Here is a 12,308-nt window from a genome sequence, read left to right as displayed (position 1 = left end):
CAAAATATTTATTAAAGAAAATAGAGAAAAGAGAAAGTTAAAGAAATGTTCTATTTAACGATGAACTCATCATATTTCAACTATGGTTATATGGCATTGAAAATATGGTTAAGGGCCACAGACATAATTAGAGAGGAAACCTGATACTGCCACTCGGACTCCATGAGTTACCCTTTTCAATTAGTAGCAAGGGATCTATTATTATTATGCATCATCCTACACACAGAATAATACATACTATGGCTTTTGTTATACCAGTTGTGGAGCACTAATTCAGGGATGTAGAAAGTACTCGCCTGCTCGCCAAATGCAAGTAAACATTCTGATGGACGAGTTAAAACATGCAACTACCAGTCCGAAGATCTATCTGTCTGTTAGATGTGGTTTGCCACATGATGTTGATCACTTACCAAGTGTTCTTAATAATGTTTTGTCATCTGAAGTGAAGACATGGTATATTATAATATTGTTAATAATATATAATGTTCTATAGACTGACGGACTAACTAAATATTTTCCATTTCTTCACCCCTGCTAGCTGAACAAGAAATATTGAAATGGGTCCACCAATGGGGATTGAACCTAGCAGAATAGAGAATAAAGTCATTAAAGTTCATTTTAAAAATTCCACCTTGTTTTCCACAACTAGTCAGTCATATGTCCGAGTACTGCACTGTGAATTTGAAAACTGATTCGCAAAGTTCTATTACTTAACATGTCAGAATAATGTAGCAACATGATACTGAACAAAATGTTTCATAACCTATGTTGTAAGTTTACATTGAATATGCTTACCATTTTCACTGCTGACCTCTTTCCAACATACTGTACTAGCTTCCACAATGTTTCATAACCTATGTTGTACGTTTACATTGAATAGGCTTACCATTATCACTGCTGACCTCTTTCCAACATACTGTACTAGCTTCCACAATGTTTCATAACCTATGTTGTAAGTTTACATTGAATATGCTTACCATTTTCACTGCTGACCTCTTTCCAACATACTGTACTAGCTTCCACAATGTTTTTCAAATCTGTTAAACTTCCATGTTCGGAGTTTTCTTCTGATATTTCTGCTCCTAGAGACTTGAGATAACTGCGCAATTCAGATGTCTAAAACCAAAAATAATAAAAGTTGAATGGCAAGACATTAAAAAGTTTGTTTGTTTTGCTTATTACACGAGCACATTGATTTATTAATCATTGGCTACTGGATGTCAAACATATGGTCATTTTGACAGTCATAGAGAGGAACCCGCTACATTTTTTCACTAGTAGCAAGGGATATTTTCTAACACTATCCCACATACAGAATAACACATACCAGTTGTGATGCACATGGCTAGAACGAGAAATAGCCCAATCGGCCCACCGATGGGGGTCGATCCTAAACAAACCGTGCATCAGGTGTGCGCTTTACCACTGGCAAGGGTAACAGGTTGTTTTGCTCTTATTACGAGTTCACCCTAGTCGCTCTGGCCAGGGTCGATTCATACCTCTAACCAAGTTGTTTCGCCATAATTTTTATTTTGTTAATAAAGTACATTTATTCATTAATGAATCATAAATTCGTTGATTTTTAGATTTCACACATTGTGGTCTATATTGTGGGTTTATATTTACAGATAAAAATAATGTTATAAATTTTTTTATTTCCAATATCATTAATTACTCAAGCCATATACACATTAATCATTTAATTTATAGTCACACTGCATACTACTGAGTCTGATGTGCTGTGATTTCTTATTAAATATACTACATATGGCGATTTTCCCCAGCGTTCAAACGTCGAGTATAATATGTTGATTTAATATTTGGTAATGAATAATGAATAAACAGAAGAAAAAACCCAACTTCAAAACTATAATAAATATATTTAATTTGGTGTGTGTGTGTGAAACGACTGTAAGAATAAGATTTAGGGCGAACTAACCCTGAGTGAATAAGACTTAGGATGAAACGACCCAGAATCACTGGCAAGACATTAATTCCAATAGATAGAGTAAGAATCTGTCATTTCTGTACCCTTTCCCAAAACCCATTCTGCCTTTTAGCTAAATTAATCAGATCAGCCTAGTAACAAACCTGATGTTTATTGTTTAGAAGTGTTAGCAAAGGTATCAACTATAAAGGCCTCATCTTTGTTGACTTCGTTACTAATTAGACCTAATTTAACTCAAGAATGCAACATAATTTATGACAATAACATGAATGTACCGTATGCTGAAGTTTCTAACACTTAAGTGTCAATTATTCTAGACAAATGGATGGATAAAAATATACAATATGCCCTTTTAAAGCTTTACAGCCTTGTTAAAAGTATAACGGAATTAAAGGACACTGAATTCACAACCCACGTGCCTAAGCCATATGTGTATTTTAAAAACTATTTATGCATGTTTTTAATGCCACTAATGAACGCTGGAACTTGTATTATTGCTCATTTAAACAAACAGCATCACATCACACCTGATCAGATTCAGCAATGTCTATAAAAACGGGAGTTGACATCTCAGTCATTTTGTCCCGGAAAGATTTTCAATGATGGCGATTTGCCAATTTTCTATTCTGTTGCGCTAGGCTTATTTTAGTACAAGAGATACGTATGGACCTTAGACTGGTCTAGTGCCAATAAATTGCACAAAATCATTGGATGCATTCAGACCAATGAAAGATTCTGATACATCGATAGGCGTCTACTGGAGAATAAGACGCGCGTTCACGTGGTTCCTTATGCTTGCAGCTGCATCTATAACCGGTTGCATCACATTTGTTTCGTTTTCAGTTTCTAAGTCCTCCTTGATTGGTATAAATACGGATTGCAGCTCGCAGTCATCTATTGCATCTTCCAGGAAGAACATAGAGCAAGCTATCAGCAGTCATGTCTGACTCAACAAGTAAGTGACTACGTTTATGAAACACAGTACGGTATAAAATATGTCAAATAATTTTTAAAGCAACTTCAAGAAGTTTATGAAATGTAGATGTCTTGTTTTTGTGTAATAGATATGTGTTATGAATCTGTTCACTTCATATTCATGTTTGCAAAAATGTGGTAAATTAGATTAATAATGCTCAATAGTTTTTAAAAAGAAATGTCTGTTTTTGTATGAGTTTTTAATTTTTTTTTTTTATAGATGTGTGATATGTTTACCAATCATGGAATTTTAAATACCAGTATAGTAAGTTCTGTTTAGTGATGTTTTCAAAAATGTATGTTTTTGTACCAAATACTTCCTTGTTAAGGATTCTAGGTTTTAAGTTTAATTTTCAAAAATAAATGTGATGTCTATTTAAATATCTTTTTATAGTAATTATATTTGATATTTAGACCTATATCAGTTACATTTGTTTAAGCATAAGAAATTGTTCAGTGATTTCCACAAAATGTATTTTCAAATTAAATGTTTCCTTGTTGCAGATTCCAGATCATGGGGTTTATACATAGAGCTGTAGGCCCTGCAGTTTTGAAATGAGGGTAGTATTTTGTTTGGTGAGAATGCAGGCTAACAGACACTTGTTTCAGTACCTGGGACCCAAGAAAGAATTTATTGAATGTGAAATAGCTTAATTACGGCTCACCTTGCCCATTGCCAAATTAGTCAATTGCTAATTCTTTTTTAAAGTGGCTACAACATTTCTGTAACTATCTGCCAGTTATTTACTAGGGCAGTTTTTGATGTGGTCTTGGTCTGACCACTCCATTAGATGAGAAAGTTTGTCCTGTTCTAACACTTGCAGGACTGAACAAGCATCTGACAGAAAGGCGACTTGCTGACATTCATCTTTGGGAGTCCTGAATCATGGTAGCTGTCTGCATTAGGGTTTGGGCTTCTGCAGTATACTTGGAACTGTAGGAGCCAGTTCTGAAGGGAACTTCATAAACAAGCTTGATTTTGAACCGTGTCTAGAGTTTGCTGGTTTGTCTTTTCTGTTGTTGGCCAAGTTGTCGAACTATACTCGAGACGAGGTCTTATGGTTCCTTCATATACTCTTTGAGGATGGTCCCTGCTAGTTTCTGCATAATGGTTAGCTTGTGTCTAGATTTTTTTTCTGCTTTTTGGATGTGTGGTATCCAAGTTTGTTTCTTGTCAAAGGTATGTTGTTTCTTCTTCACTCTTTAGTGGAGTAATGACAATTTAATAATTCCCGCTTTTTTTGCTTTAGTGATAGAGTAAAGTGTGGTGGAAGACTGTCTTTGTTGATAACCACACCATTTTTGTGACCATTCTGTCAGCTTGTCTGCTGCTATCTGTATTCTGTAGGTGGCAGTACTAGCATATTCTGCCTTGCACCACATCACCAAGTCCTTAGCATAGAGAGCAGCTAATATTCCTTTGGGGAGTTCTTGTATCAGGTCGTTGATGAAGATCAGAAAGAAGGTGGGTGATACGACTCTTCCCTGTGGGACACCATATCGCAAAAGTACCTTTTTGCTTTCTTTTCTGTCAACTGTGACCCTTGCTCTATGGTTGTAAAGGTATGATTTGATCCATGAGAGCATGTTTCCAATTATTCCACATCTCTGTAACTTGACAATGAGACCATCAGTCCAGACATGAAGCTTCAAAAGTCTTTTTGTAGATCTACCCAGATAGCAAAGACGTGTTTTTTCTTCTGAAATGCATCTTAGACTACTGTGAAACTGTCTGAAGCCTGCTTGCTCGGGAGCCAGGATATTCTTAGTTTCAAGACACCGTTGGAGGCATTGGTTGATTATTCTCTCCATTGCCAAAATGACAACACATCTGGTGAGGCTGATTGAACAGTAGCTGGTAGTAGCATTCTTCTTGTCTTTTCCTTTCTTGTAGACCGAAATCATTGTGACCTGTCTCCAGATTTGTTGAAAGACACCGTCTTCCCAGCTGCGATCAAAAACCTCCAAGTGCTTGTTGATTGCTGCATTGCCAAGATGAGTAAGCACCCCATTGATGGTCATGTCTGGACCTGGTGATTGCTACACTGCCAAGATGAGTAAGCACCCCATTGGTGATCATGTCTGGACCTGGTGATTGCTGCATTGCCAAGATGAGTAAGCAACTCATTCTTGATCATGTCTGGACCTGGTGATTGCTGCATTGCCAAGATGAGTAAGCACCTCATTCGTGATCATGTCTGGACCTGGTGATTGCTGCATTGCCAAGATGAGTAAGCATCTCATTGGTGATCATGTCTGGACCTGGTGATTGCTACACTGCCAAGATGAGTAAGCACCCCATTGGTGATCATGTCTGGACCTGGTGATTTCTGCATTGCCAAGATGAGTAAGCACGTCTGGACCTGGTGATTTTTTCCTCTTGAGTTTCTTTTGTGATACATGTAGCTTTTGTGATACATGTAGCTCATAGATTGTGATCAGTCAATGCATGGGTTCTGTTGGTGAAGCATTTCTTGTTATCTCCCTTTGTTCTTTTCTTGTTTCTCGCTGCTGCTCAGCACTGACATGTATGCTTCCCTGCTCTTCATAATTGTCAGCTAGGCGATTAGCTGCTCGTGGTTGATATCTCTTCCTTTGACTTGCAAAGCCTTGATGAGAGTACTTGTACGATGTCTAAAGAGCCCCCATTTGGCCTTGTTATAGTCCCAGCATGGAAGTTCAGGATCAATATTAACTTTTTGTTGACAATAAGAATTACTGACTTGTTATCACTGCCTTCAAACTGCTCACTCACAAATTAAAATAAAATAAGCACTTTTTTGCGGGGTTTTTTTTTTTTATTATTATCTTTTTTTGTGAAGCAACTGCCCATTTGTGGACCCCCCTCCCCCATTATTTACATCCCTTAATATTTTTTTTTTTTTTTTAGTTCACCTATTCAGTCGGACAAGTTATTTGAACAATTATATTTAATTGTCCTGCACCCCAAATGACGTGTTCTCAACAAGCAGACTTGTTTTAACAGAGAGCCATGCCACATTCTTTGAAACATTTTTATATACCATTTGGGGTGGGATGTAGCCCAGTGGTAAGCACTCGCTTGATGCGCGGTCAGTTTGGGATTGATCCCCATCGGTGGGCCCATTGGACTATTTCTTGTCCCAGCCAGTGCACCACGACTGGTATATCACAGGCTGTGGTATGTGCTATTCTTTCTGTGAGATTGTGCATATGAAAGATCCCTTGCTACTAATGGAAAAAAAATGTAGCATGGTAAGGAAGGAAGGAAATGTTTTAATTAACGATGCACTAAACACATTTTATTTATGGTTATATGGCATCGGACATGTGAATAAGGACCATGCAAATATGGATAGAGGAAACCCGCTGTCTCCACTTCATGGGCTACACTTTTCAATTAGCAGCAAGGGATCTTTTATATGCACCATCACACAGACAGGACAACACATACCACGGCCTTTGAGATACCAGTCATGGTGCACTGGCTGGAGCAAGAAATAGTCCAATGAGTCCATTAACGGGGATTGATCCCAGACCGACTGTGCATCAAGTGAATGCTATACTGCTGGGCTATGTCCTGCCTTGTAACACCGAGCTACATATTACATATACATATTATTGTTTTTATTTCCAGGTAAGATGAAGAGAACTCAACCTTCGTGGATGCCACCTAGCGGATCTGGAGAAACCAAACTCAAGCTGTATAACAGTTTGACTCGGCAGAAGGTAAGTGGTGTCTCTCTCTATATTTACAGTGTCTTGCATTCCTCCCTATACTGAAAGAATATAATGGCCATTTAAAGCAAAGAAAATGTTTTATTTAACGACGTACTCAACACATTTTATTTACAGTTATATAGCGTAGGACATATGGTTAAAGACCATACAGATATTGAGAGGAAACCCGCTGTCGCCACTTCATGGACTACTCTTTTCGATTAGCAGCAAGGGATCTTTTATGTGCACCATCCCACAGATAGGATAACACATACCACTGCCTTTGATATACCAGTCGTGGTGCACTGGCTGGGACGAGAAATGGCCCAATGGGCCCACCAACGGGGATCGATCCCAGACCAACTGCGCATCAAGTTAAAGCAAAGTGATAATCTAAATTAACCTTGTCATATGACATACATAATGTGTATGTCTGGCTTGATGTTCATCTTGCCTTTTAAATTGCTTACACTGTTCTTTGAATTTTATTAATTCATGTCAGTAGCTAAAACATTAATTAATGATAAAACACAGTTCTTTGACAAGACAAATGTGGCATCTTAGCTGAAATGAGATTACATGTAATGATCATGTTATTTTATATGATATATCATACATGTAATGATCATGTTATTTTATATGATATATCATGTACATGAAACCTTTACTTTTTCTAATTGAGCATCTGGGGCCGGGATGTAGTCCAGTGGTAAAGTGTTCGCTTGATGCGCAGTCGGTCTGGGATCTATCCCCTTAGGTGGGCCCATTGGGCTATTTCTTGGTCCAGCCAGTGTACCACGACTGGTATAGCAAAGGCCATAGTATGTGTTATCCTGTCTGTGGGATGGTGCATATAAAAGATCCCTTGCTGCTAATCTAAAAGAGTAGCCATGAAGTGACAATAGCGGGTTTCCTCTCTCAATATCTATGTGGTCCATAACCACATGTCCAGTGCCTTATAAACGTAAATAAAAATGTTGAGTGCGTCGTTAAATAAAACATTTCCTTCCTTGTAGATCAACTATAGCAGGTGAAAAGTTTCAAATATACCTCATTCTTTTATATATTTTTTTCGTACTTCTCTTATTGGATTTCAGGATGAAAACAATAACCAATTAATGATGTGGAATATTGGCTTTATCCTGTTTTGGTTGAATTATGAACATTATACAGCAACACTTTACAGAGTTCACCATTCTTAACTTCATGGGATTATGTTAATGTCCTATGTCATGAAGGAGTTATTCTTTATATATGTTCATGTATTCTAACATTGTGGTCAAGGTGCATCAGCTTTTGACACAGGTTTCTGAGAGTTGCTGTAAATTTGAATGTTAAAAACACACACAGCTTGGTCTACATTAACACACAACTTCCATTTCTACTGTAGGTGAAATCTCTCTAAATTTTTCTTGTCCTATCAATTTTTTAAATTTTTAATTTAAAAAAAAAGTCAAGTAATATTCAAGTGGTCTTTCACTGGGCAGCAAAACATTTGCTTGATTAACACAAAACTGCCAAACATATTGCATTAAATTCATGAATAAATGATCGTTTGTCAATGTACTGTAATTTTTGGTTAACTTGTCTCGTTTGACCAGTTGTGAGAAGAATTTACTTACCCAACACCCATCCTGGGAAAGTGAGACAAGCGTTTATGTATTGTAATTCCCTACAGTATTGTACAAAGTCAGATATTTTTATATTTAAGTTATACCGGCTCCAGGAAGCCTATGTGATCACACAATTTAAACCTGCATACCTTTCAGGGTATAATAATAGATTAGTGCCAGATAAAAGTTATTTTTAATTAATTAAATTGCCTTATTTTTTAAATACACAATGTTCAGTAGTCAGCTGCCTATTTCAGTTTTAAAGCAGTGGCGATTCTAGAGAATTTTTTCTTGAGGTATTTGCATTTAAAAAATGACACTTAATTTTGTGTAAATTCATCCAAAGTCTGTTGTCTATGTTGCTAATTGGGGTACATATAGTCTGTTGTCTATGTTGCTAATTGGGGTACATATAGTCTGTTGTCTATGTTGCTAATTGGGGTACATATAGTCTGTTGTCTATGTTGCTAATTGGGGTACATATAGTGCTTTTGGTGGTTGTACTCTGTCCAATGCAAGTGTTTCCCTGTGGATCCAGCCCTGAGAATGTAATGATGGGCGTATATATTAATATGTAAGTCTCAAGTCCATAACACCATTACATGTAATCAAGTTCTCTTCTTATGCATATTATTTCAGTGTTTATATTCTTTGACATGTACAATCACTTATAGATGTTTTATGCAGCATTTTATTTTCAGATAAACATACTTTTTGTTTTATGGTGACTCAGTCTTTCAGGATTTTTTTATATTCTAGTTGTGAGTGTTGATAATTACAGTGTACTACACGTGTTTAGCAGAGAGGAGTTGTAAATGAACAAACCAGCTGTTTACTTTGTGGGGTTTATATTGTTCAGTATTCTGAACCAGGCATTCTTATTGTATAAGACTTGTGAAATGAAGATAGGACATATTTCGTGTATTTGAGGCCGTTATGTATACAGTTTCATGTTTTTAACGATGGCTTCACATATCTTTGTGTAATTAAATGTAATAATCAAAAGATACAAATTACAAAATAGTTCAATAATGATTGAGTATTTGAACATTTGACTAGTTTGTAACGTTCATAGATCACATTGTAGACATTAATATCTAATCATATGTACTGCCTCCAGGTCGTACCCTGGGGGCTAGTTCTGGTGGAAGCAGATTGAGAATTCAATGTTCTAGACAGCCGTTCATGTTTCTGCCAGCCATGCTACCCACCACCTGTATGTTGCTGTGTTCATGTACTAGTAATTCATCTCGTATTACGCACCTCATCTTTATTCCTTTGGCAAATTTTGGCTTTGATACATTTTTGTAACTACATGTGCTGTCTGTTTTTTTCACAATTTCAATTTTTAAAATTATTATTATTATTATTATTATTTAAAAAACCAACAATGTGCAGTCATTTCTTGAGAAGACAAGTGCAGAAATCTAGTAATTTTTAATTTTAAAAATGGATTTGTGAGTTGTCTCCCTTAGACCAGCAATGCAGTGTCAACTAATTTTTTTTACAGTTTCATGGTTGATTAAATCTAGCTGTGTGTATAATTAATTTTTTATATATGGTGGCAGTTAGTATGCTGTTTTAATTCCAAACCATTTAAAATGTCAGCATTTAGTGGAGTATGAAAACAGTAATACAGAGCAAAATGTATAGTGGGTATGATATGTGTATGTATATATAAGATTTATTTTACAACATGTATGGGAAAATTGTTCTAAATTAGACTTAGAAAGAATAAATAAATTACAAAAAAGAACAGCACATATTATTTATGACAAATCACCTGATGATTCAACTGATTTACTTTTTGATGAACTAAAGTGGCTAAAAATAAACAGAAGAGTTGAATATCAAAAAGCCATTCTTGTATATAAAACACTAAATGGACTTGCTCCTCAGTACCTCAGAGACCTGTTCAATCCAATATCATCAATTTATGAACTTCGCTCCATTGATGATGGAAATATGTTAGCTCCACGACCAAAAATAGAGCACTACAAGAAAAGCTTTCAATTTTCTGGAGTTGGTATCTGGAAGAGTTTACCTAATGTTGTTAAAAAAAAGTACTAGTTTAAATGTATTTAAAAAAAATGTTTATAAACACTTCTTAGAAACATGATTGCTCTACTACATAATTATGTCTTAATATCTTTTATGGTTGTATATATTGTACATACATGTATGGTTTTGTTAGTTTTTATTCTTAATAATTAATATGTTATAGTTATTATTATTGTTATAATTAGTAAGAAGGCCTCAGGGGAGAATAGTCTAGAACTAACTGAGTTACCTTCTATAAATAAAGATTGTATTATTATTATTATTATTGTTATTATTGTTATAATTAGTAAGAAGGCCTCAGGGGAGAATAGTCTAGAACTAACTGAGTTACCTTCTATAAATAAAGATTGTATTATTATTATTATTATTGTTATTATTGTTATAATTAGTAAGAAGGCCTCAGGGGAGAATAGTCTAGAACTAACTGAGTTACCTTCTATAAATAAAGATTGTATTATTATTATTATTATGTGAATAACAAAAACAGTTTCAAGGCACTGGCCCTAGTTATTAGACAGTAGAAAATATATTCAGCTATTACAGCATGTTTTATTTAGAGAATAACTAACGAGCTACGAGGAATTAAGAATTATCTGTCCCGAGTGAATGAATGTTGTAAACATGAGCCTTTATTCACGAGGGACAGATAATTTGTAATTTGTGGCAGCAAGTTAGTTTTTCTCTTTATTACCCAATGTCACTTTTAACTGGTTTCTAATATAAAAAGTCCTTTGCTGTCTACAACAAAGCCATGGTCCATTACGTCATATACTCTTACATGTATTACACGACGTAACATTAATTTTACAGTCAAATGTTTACAATACAAAATAATACGACTGGTTGTATTATAAAATAATTATTTTTCTATGCTACTGAAGCTGCTGCTTATAAAAATATACCATTTCATATTTATGAAACAAATGAGTCAAAAATGTTCTGTTAATCATTGTAGATTGTATAACGTATACATCTGACTCATGAATGGAAACATATGAATTAAAGTGAAGTTCCGGCCATGGCAAACAACCAACCAAACGTCATCATTTTTACGTCAACCTGTAGAATCAATCTGTACACTGTACAGATATTGAAAAACCTATTAGCCCGTATATTTGAGCCCATATGGGTAATAATCTTATTTATCATATAATAGCTTACATTTTCAGTGCAATCAAAGTATGTGATATTTTTCACATCACATACTTTAACAATTTGATAACTTTGCAAATTAGATGTAAATTAATGGAGGTCACGGCACTAGGTTTATTGACATTTAAGCAAACGCACATGGGTGAAACTCCATAATTGACGCATACATTCATAGTCATCAAATAAAAACATTTCAATAGCAATTTTACACTGAAAGCTGTCCAGCATTCAGAAAACAAAAAACATCATTCGAGTTTGACGTCATTTATATTAAAAAATACACCGCGCCACATATCCTTATGTCATTTGAATATCGCGTAATGGCTGACTGGAATTAAAGTTGCGTGTACAGTTTACAAAAACATGTTATATTAAGCTTGAGATTATATGATAAAGAGATTATTACCCTTGTGTATTTCGGTATCGTCAATATCATATATTAGGAATAAAAATATCGTATTATGCTCGCCAGAGGCTCGCATAATACAATTTTTATTCCTAATATATGATACTGACGATACCGAAAAACACTTTGGTAATAACCTCTATATATTACACATTACTTACTTACTACTTCTTGTTTAAATGATCAGTTGTGACGAATCTAATGTACTTCAGGTCATTCTGATTGTAGTAGCTCAAAATGATCCATCCATCCATCCATCCATCAAAAAAAACCCCACCCATCCATCCATCTACCCAAACCTGTTTGTTCGTTTGTTTGTTCATTCGTTTGTTTGTTCATTTGTTTGTTTGTTTATTTGTTCATCCATTACAGTCCCCATGCAGTACACAGTGGACACTGAAGTTGTATAGGTATTTTGTACTTGCCCCCATCAATCCCGTTTTCATTCTCTTAT

General features: G+C 35.3%; 2 protein-coding genes across 3 annotated transcripts in view; one reads left to right on the top strand and one right to left on the bottom strand.

The window, feature by feature from the left end:
* LOC121381276 (eukaryotic translation initiation factor 3 subunit M-like) overlaps positions 1-2,610 on the bottom strand; it is a 28,825-nt gene extending 26,215 nt beyond the window's left edge. Inside the window, exons 1-2 of one of the 2 annotated variants that reach the window (XM_041510520.1) lie at positions 2,476-2,610; positions 978-1,116 (exon numbers count right to left, since the gene is read on the bottom strand). In XM_041510520.1, coding sequence (XP_041366454.1) covers positions 978-1,116; positions 2,476-2,526 — 190 coding nt within the window. In that variant the 5' untranslated portion in view covers positions 2,527-2,610. Of the gene's footprint in view, positions 1-795; positions 843-977; positions 1,117-2,475 lie in introns of those variants that run through there. The other variant, XM_041510521.1, reaches the window with a different exon arrangement.
* A 136-nt stretch (positions 2,611-2,746) lies between these two features.
* The window catches only part of LOC121381786 (cysteine--tRNA ligase, cytoplasmic-like), a 270,786-nt gene continuing 261,224 nt past the window's right edge, over positions 2,747-12,308 (top strand). The window contains exons 1-2 of the mRNA XM_041511141.1: positions 2,747-2,903; positions 6,540-6,631. Coding sequence (XP_041367075.1) covers positions 2,888-2,903; positions 6,540-6,631 — 108 coding nt within the window. The 5' untranslated portion in view covers positions 2,747-2,887. The remainder of the gene's footprint in view (positions 2,904-6,539; positions 6,632-12,308) is intronic.

Source organism: Gigantopelta aegis, chromosome 9 (genome assembly GCF_016097555.1).
Source record: "Gigantopelta aegis isolate Gae_Host chromosome 9, Gae_host_genome, whole genome shotgun sequence".
Taxonomy (NCBI): Eukaryota; Metazoa; Mollusca; class Gastropoda; order Neomphalida; family Peltospiridae; genus Gigantopelta; species Gigantopelta aegis.
The sequence above is the reverse complement of the archived record's forward strand: the minus strand, read 5'-3'. Positions and strand labels throughout refer to the sequence as shown.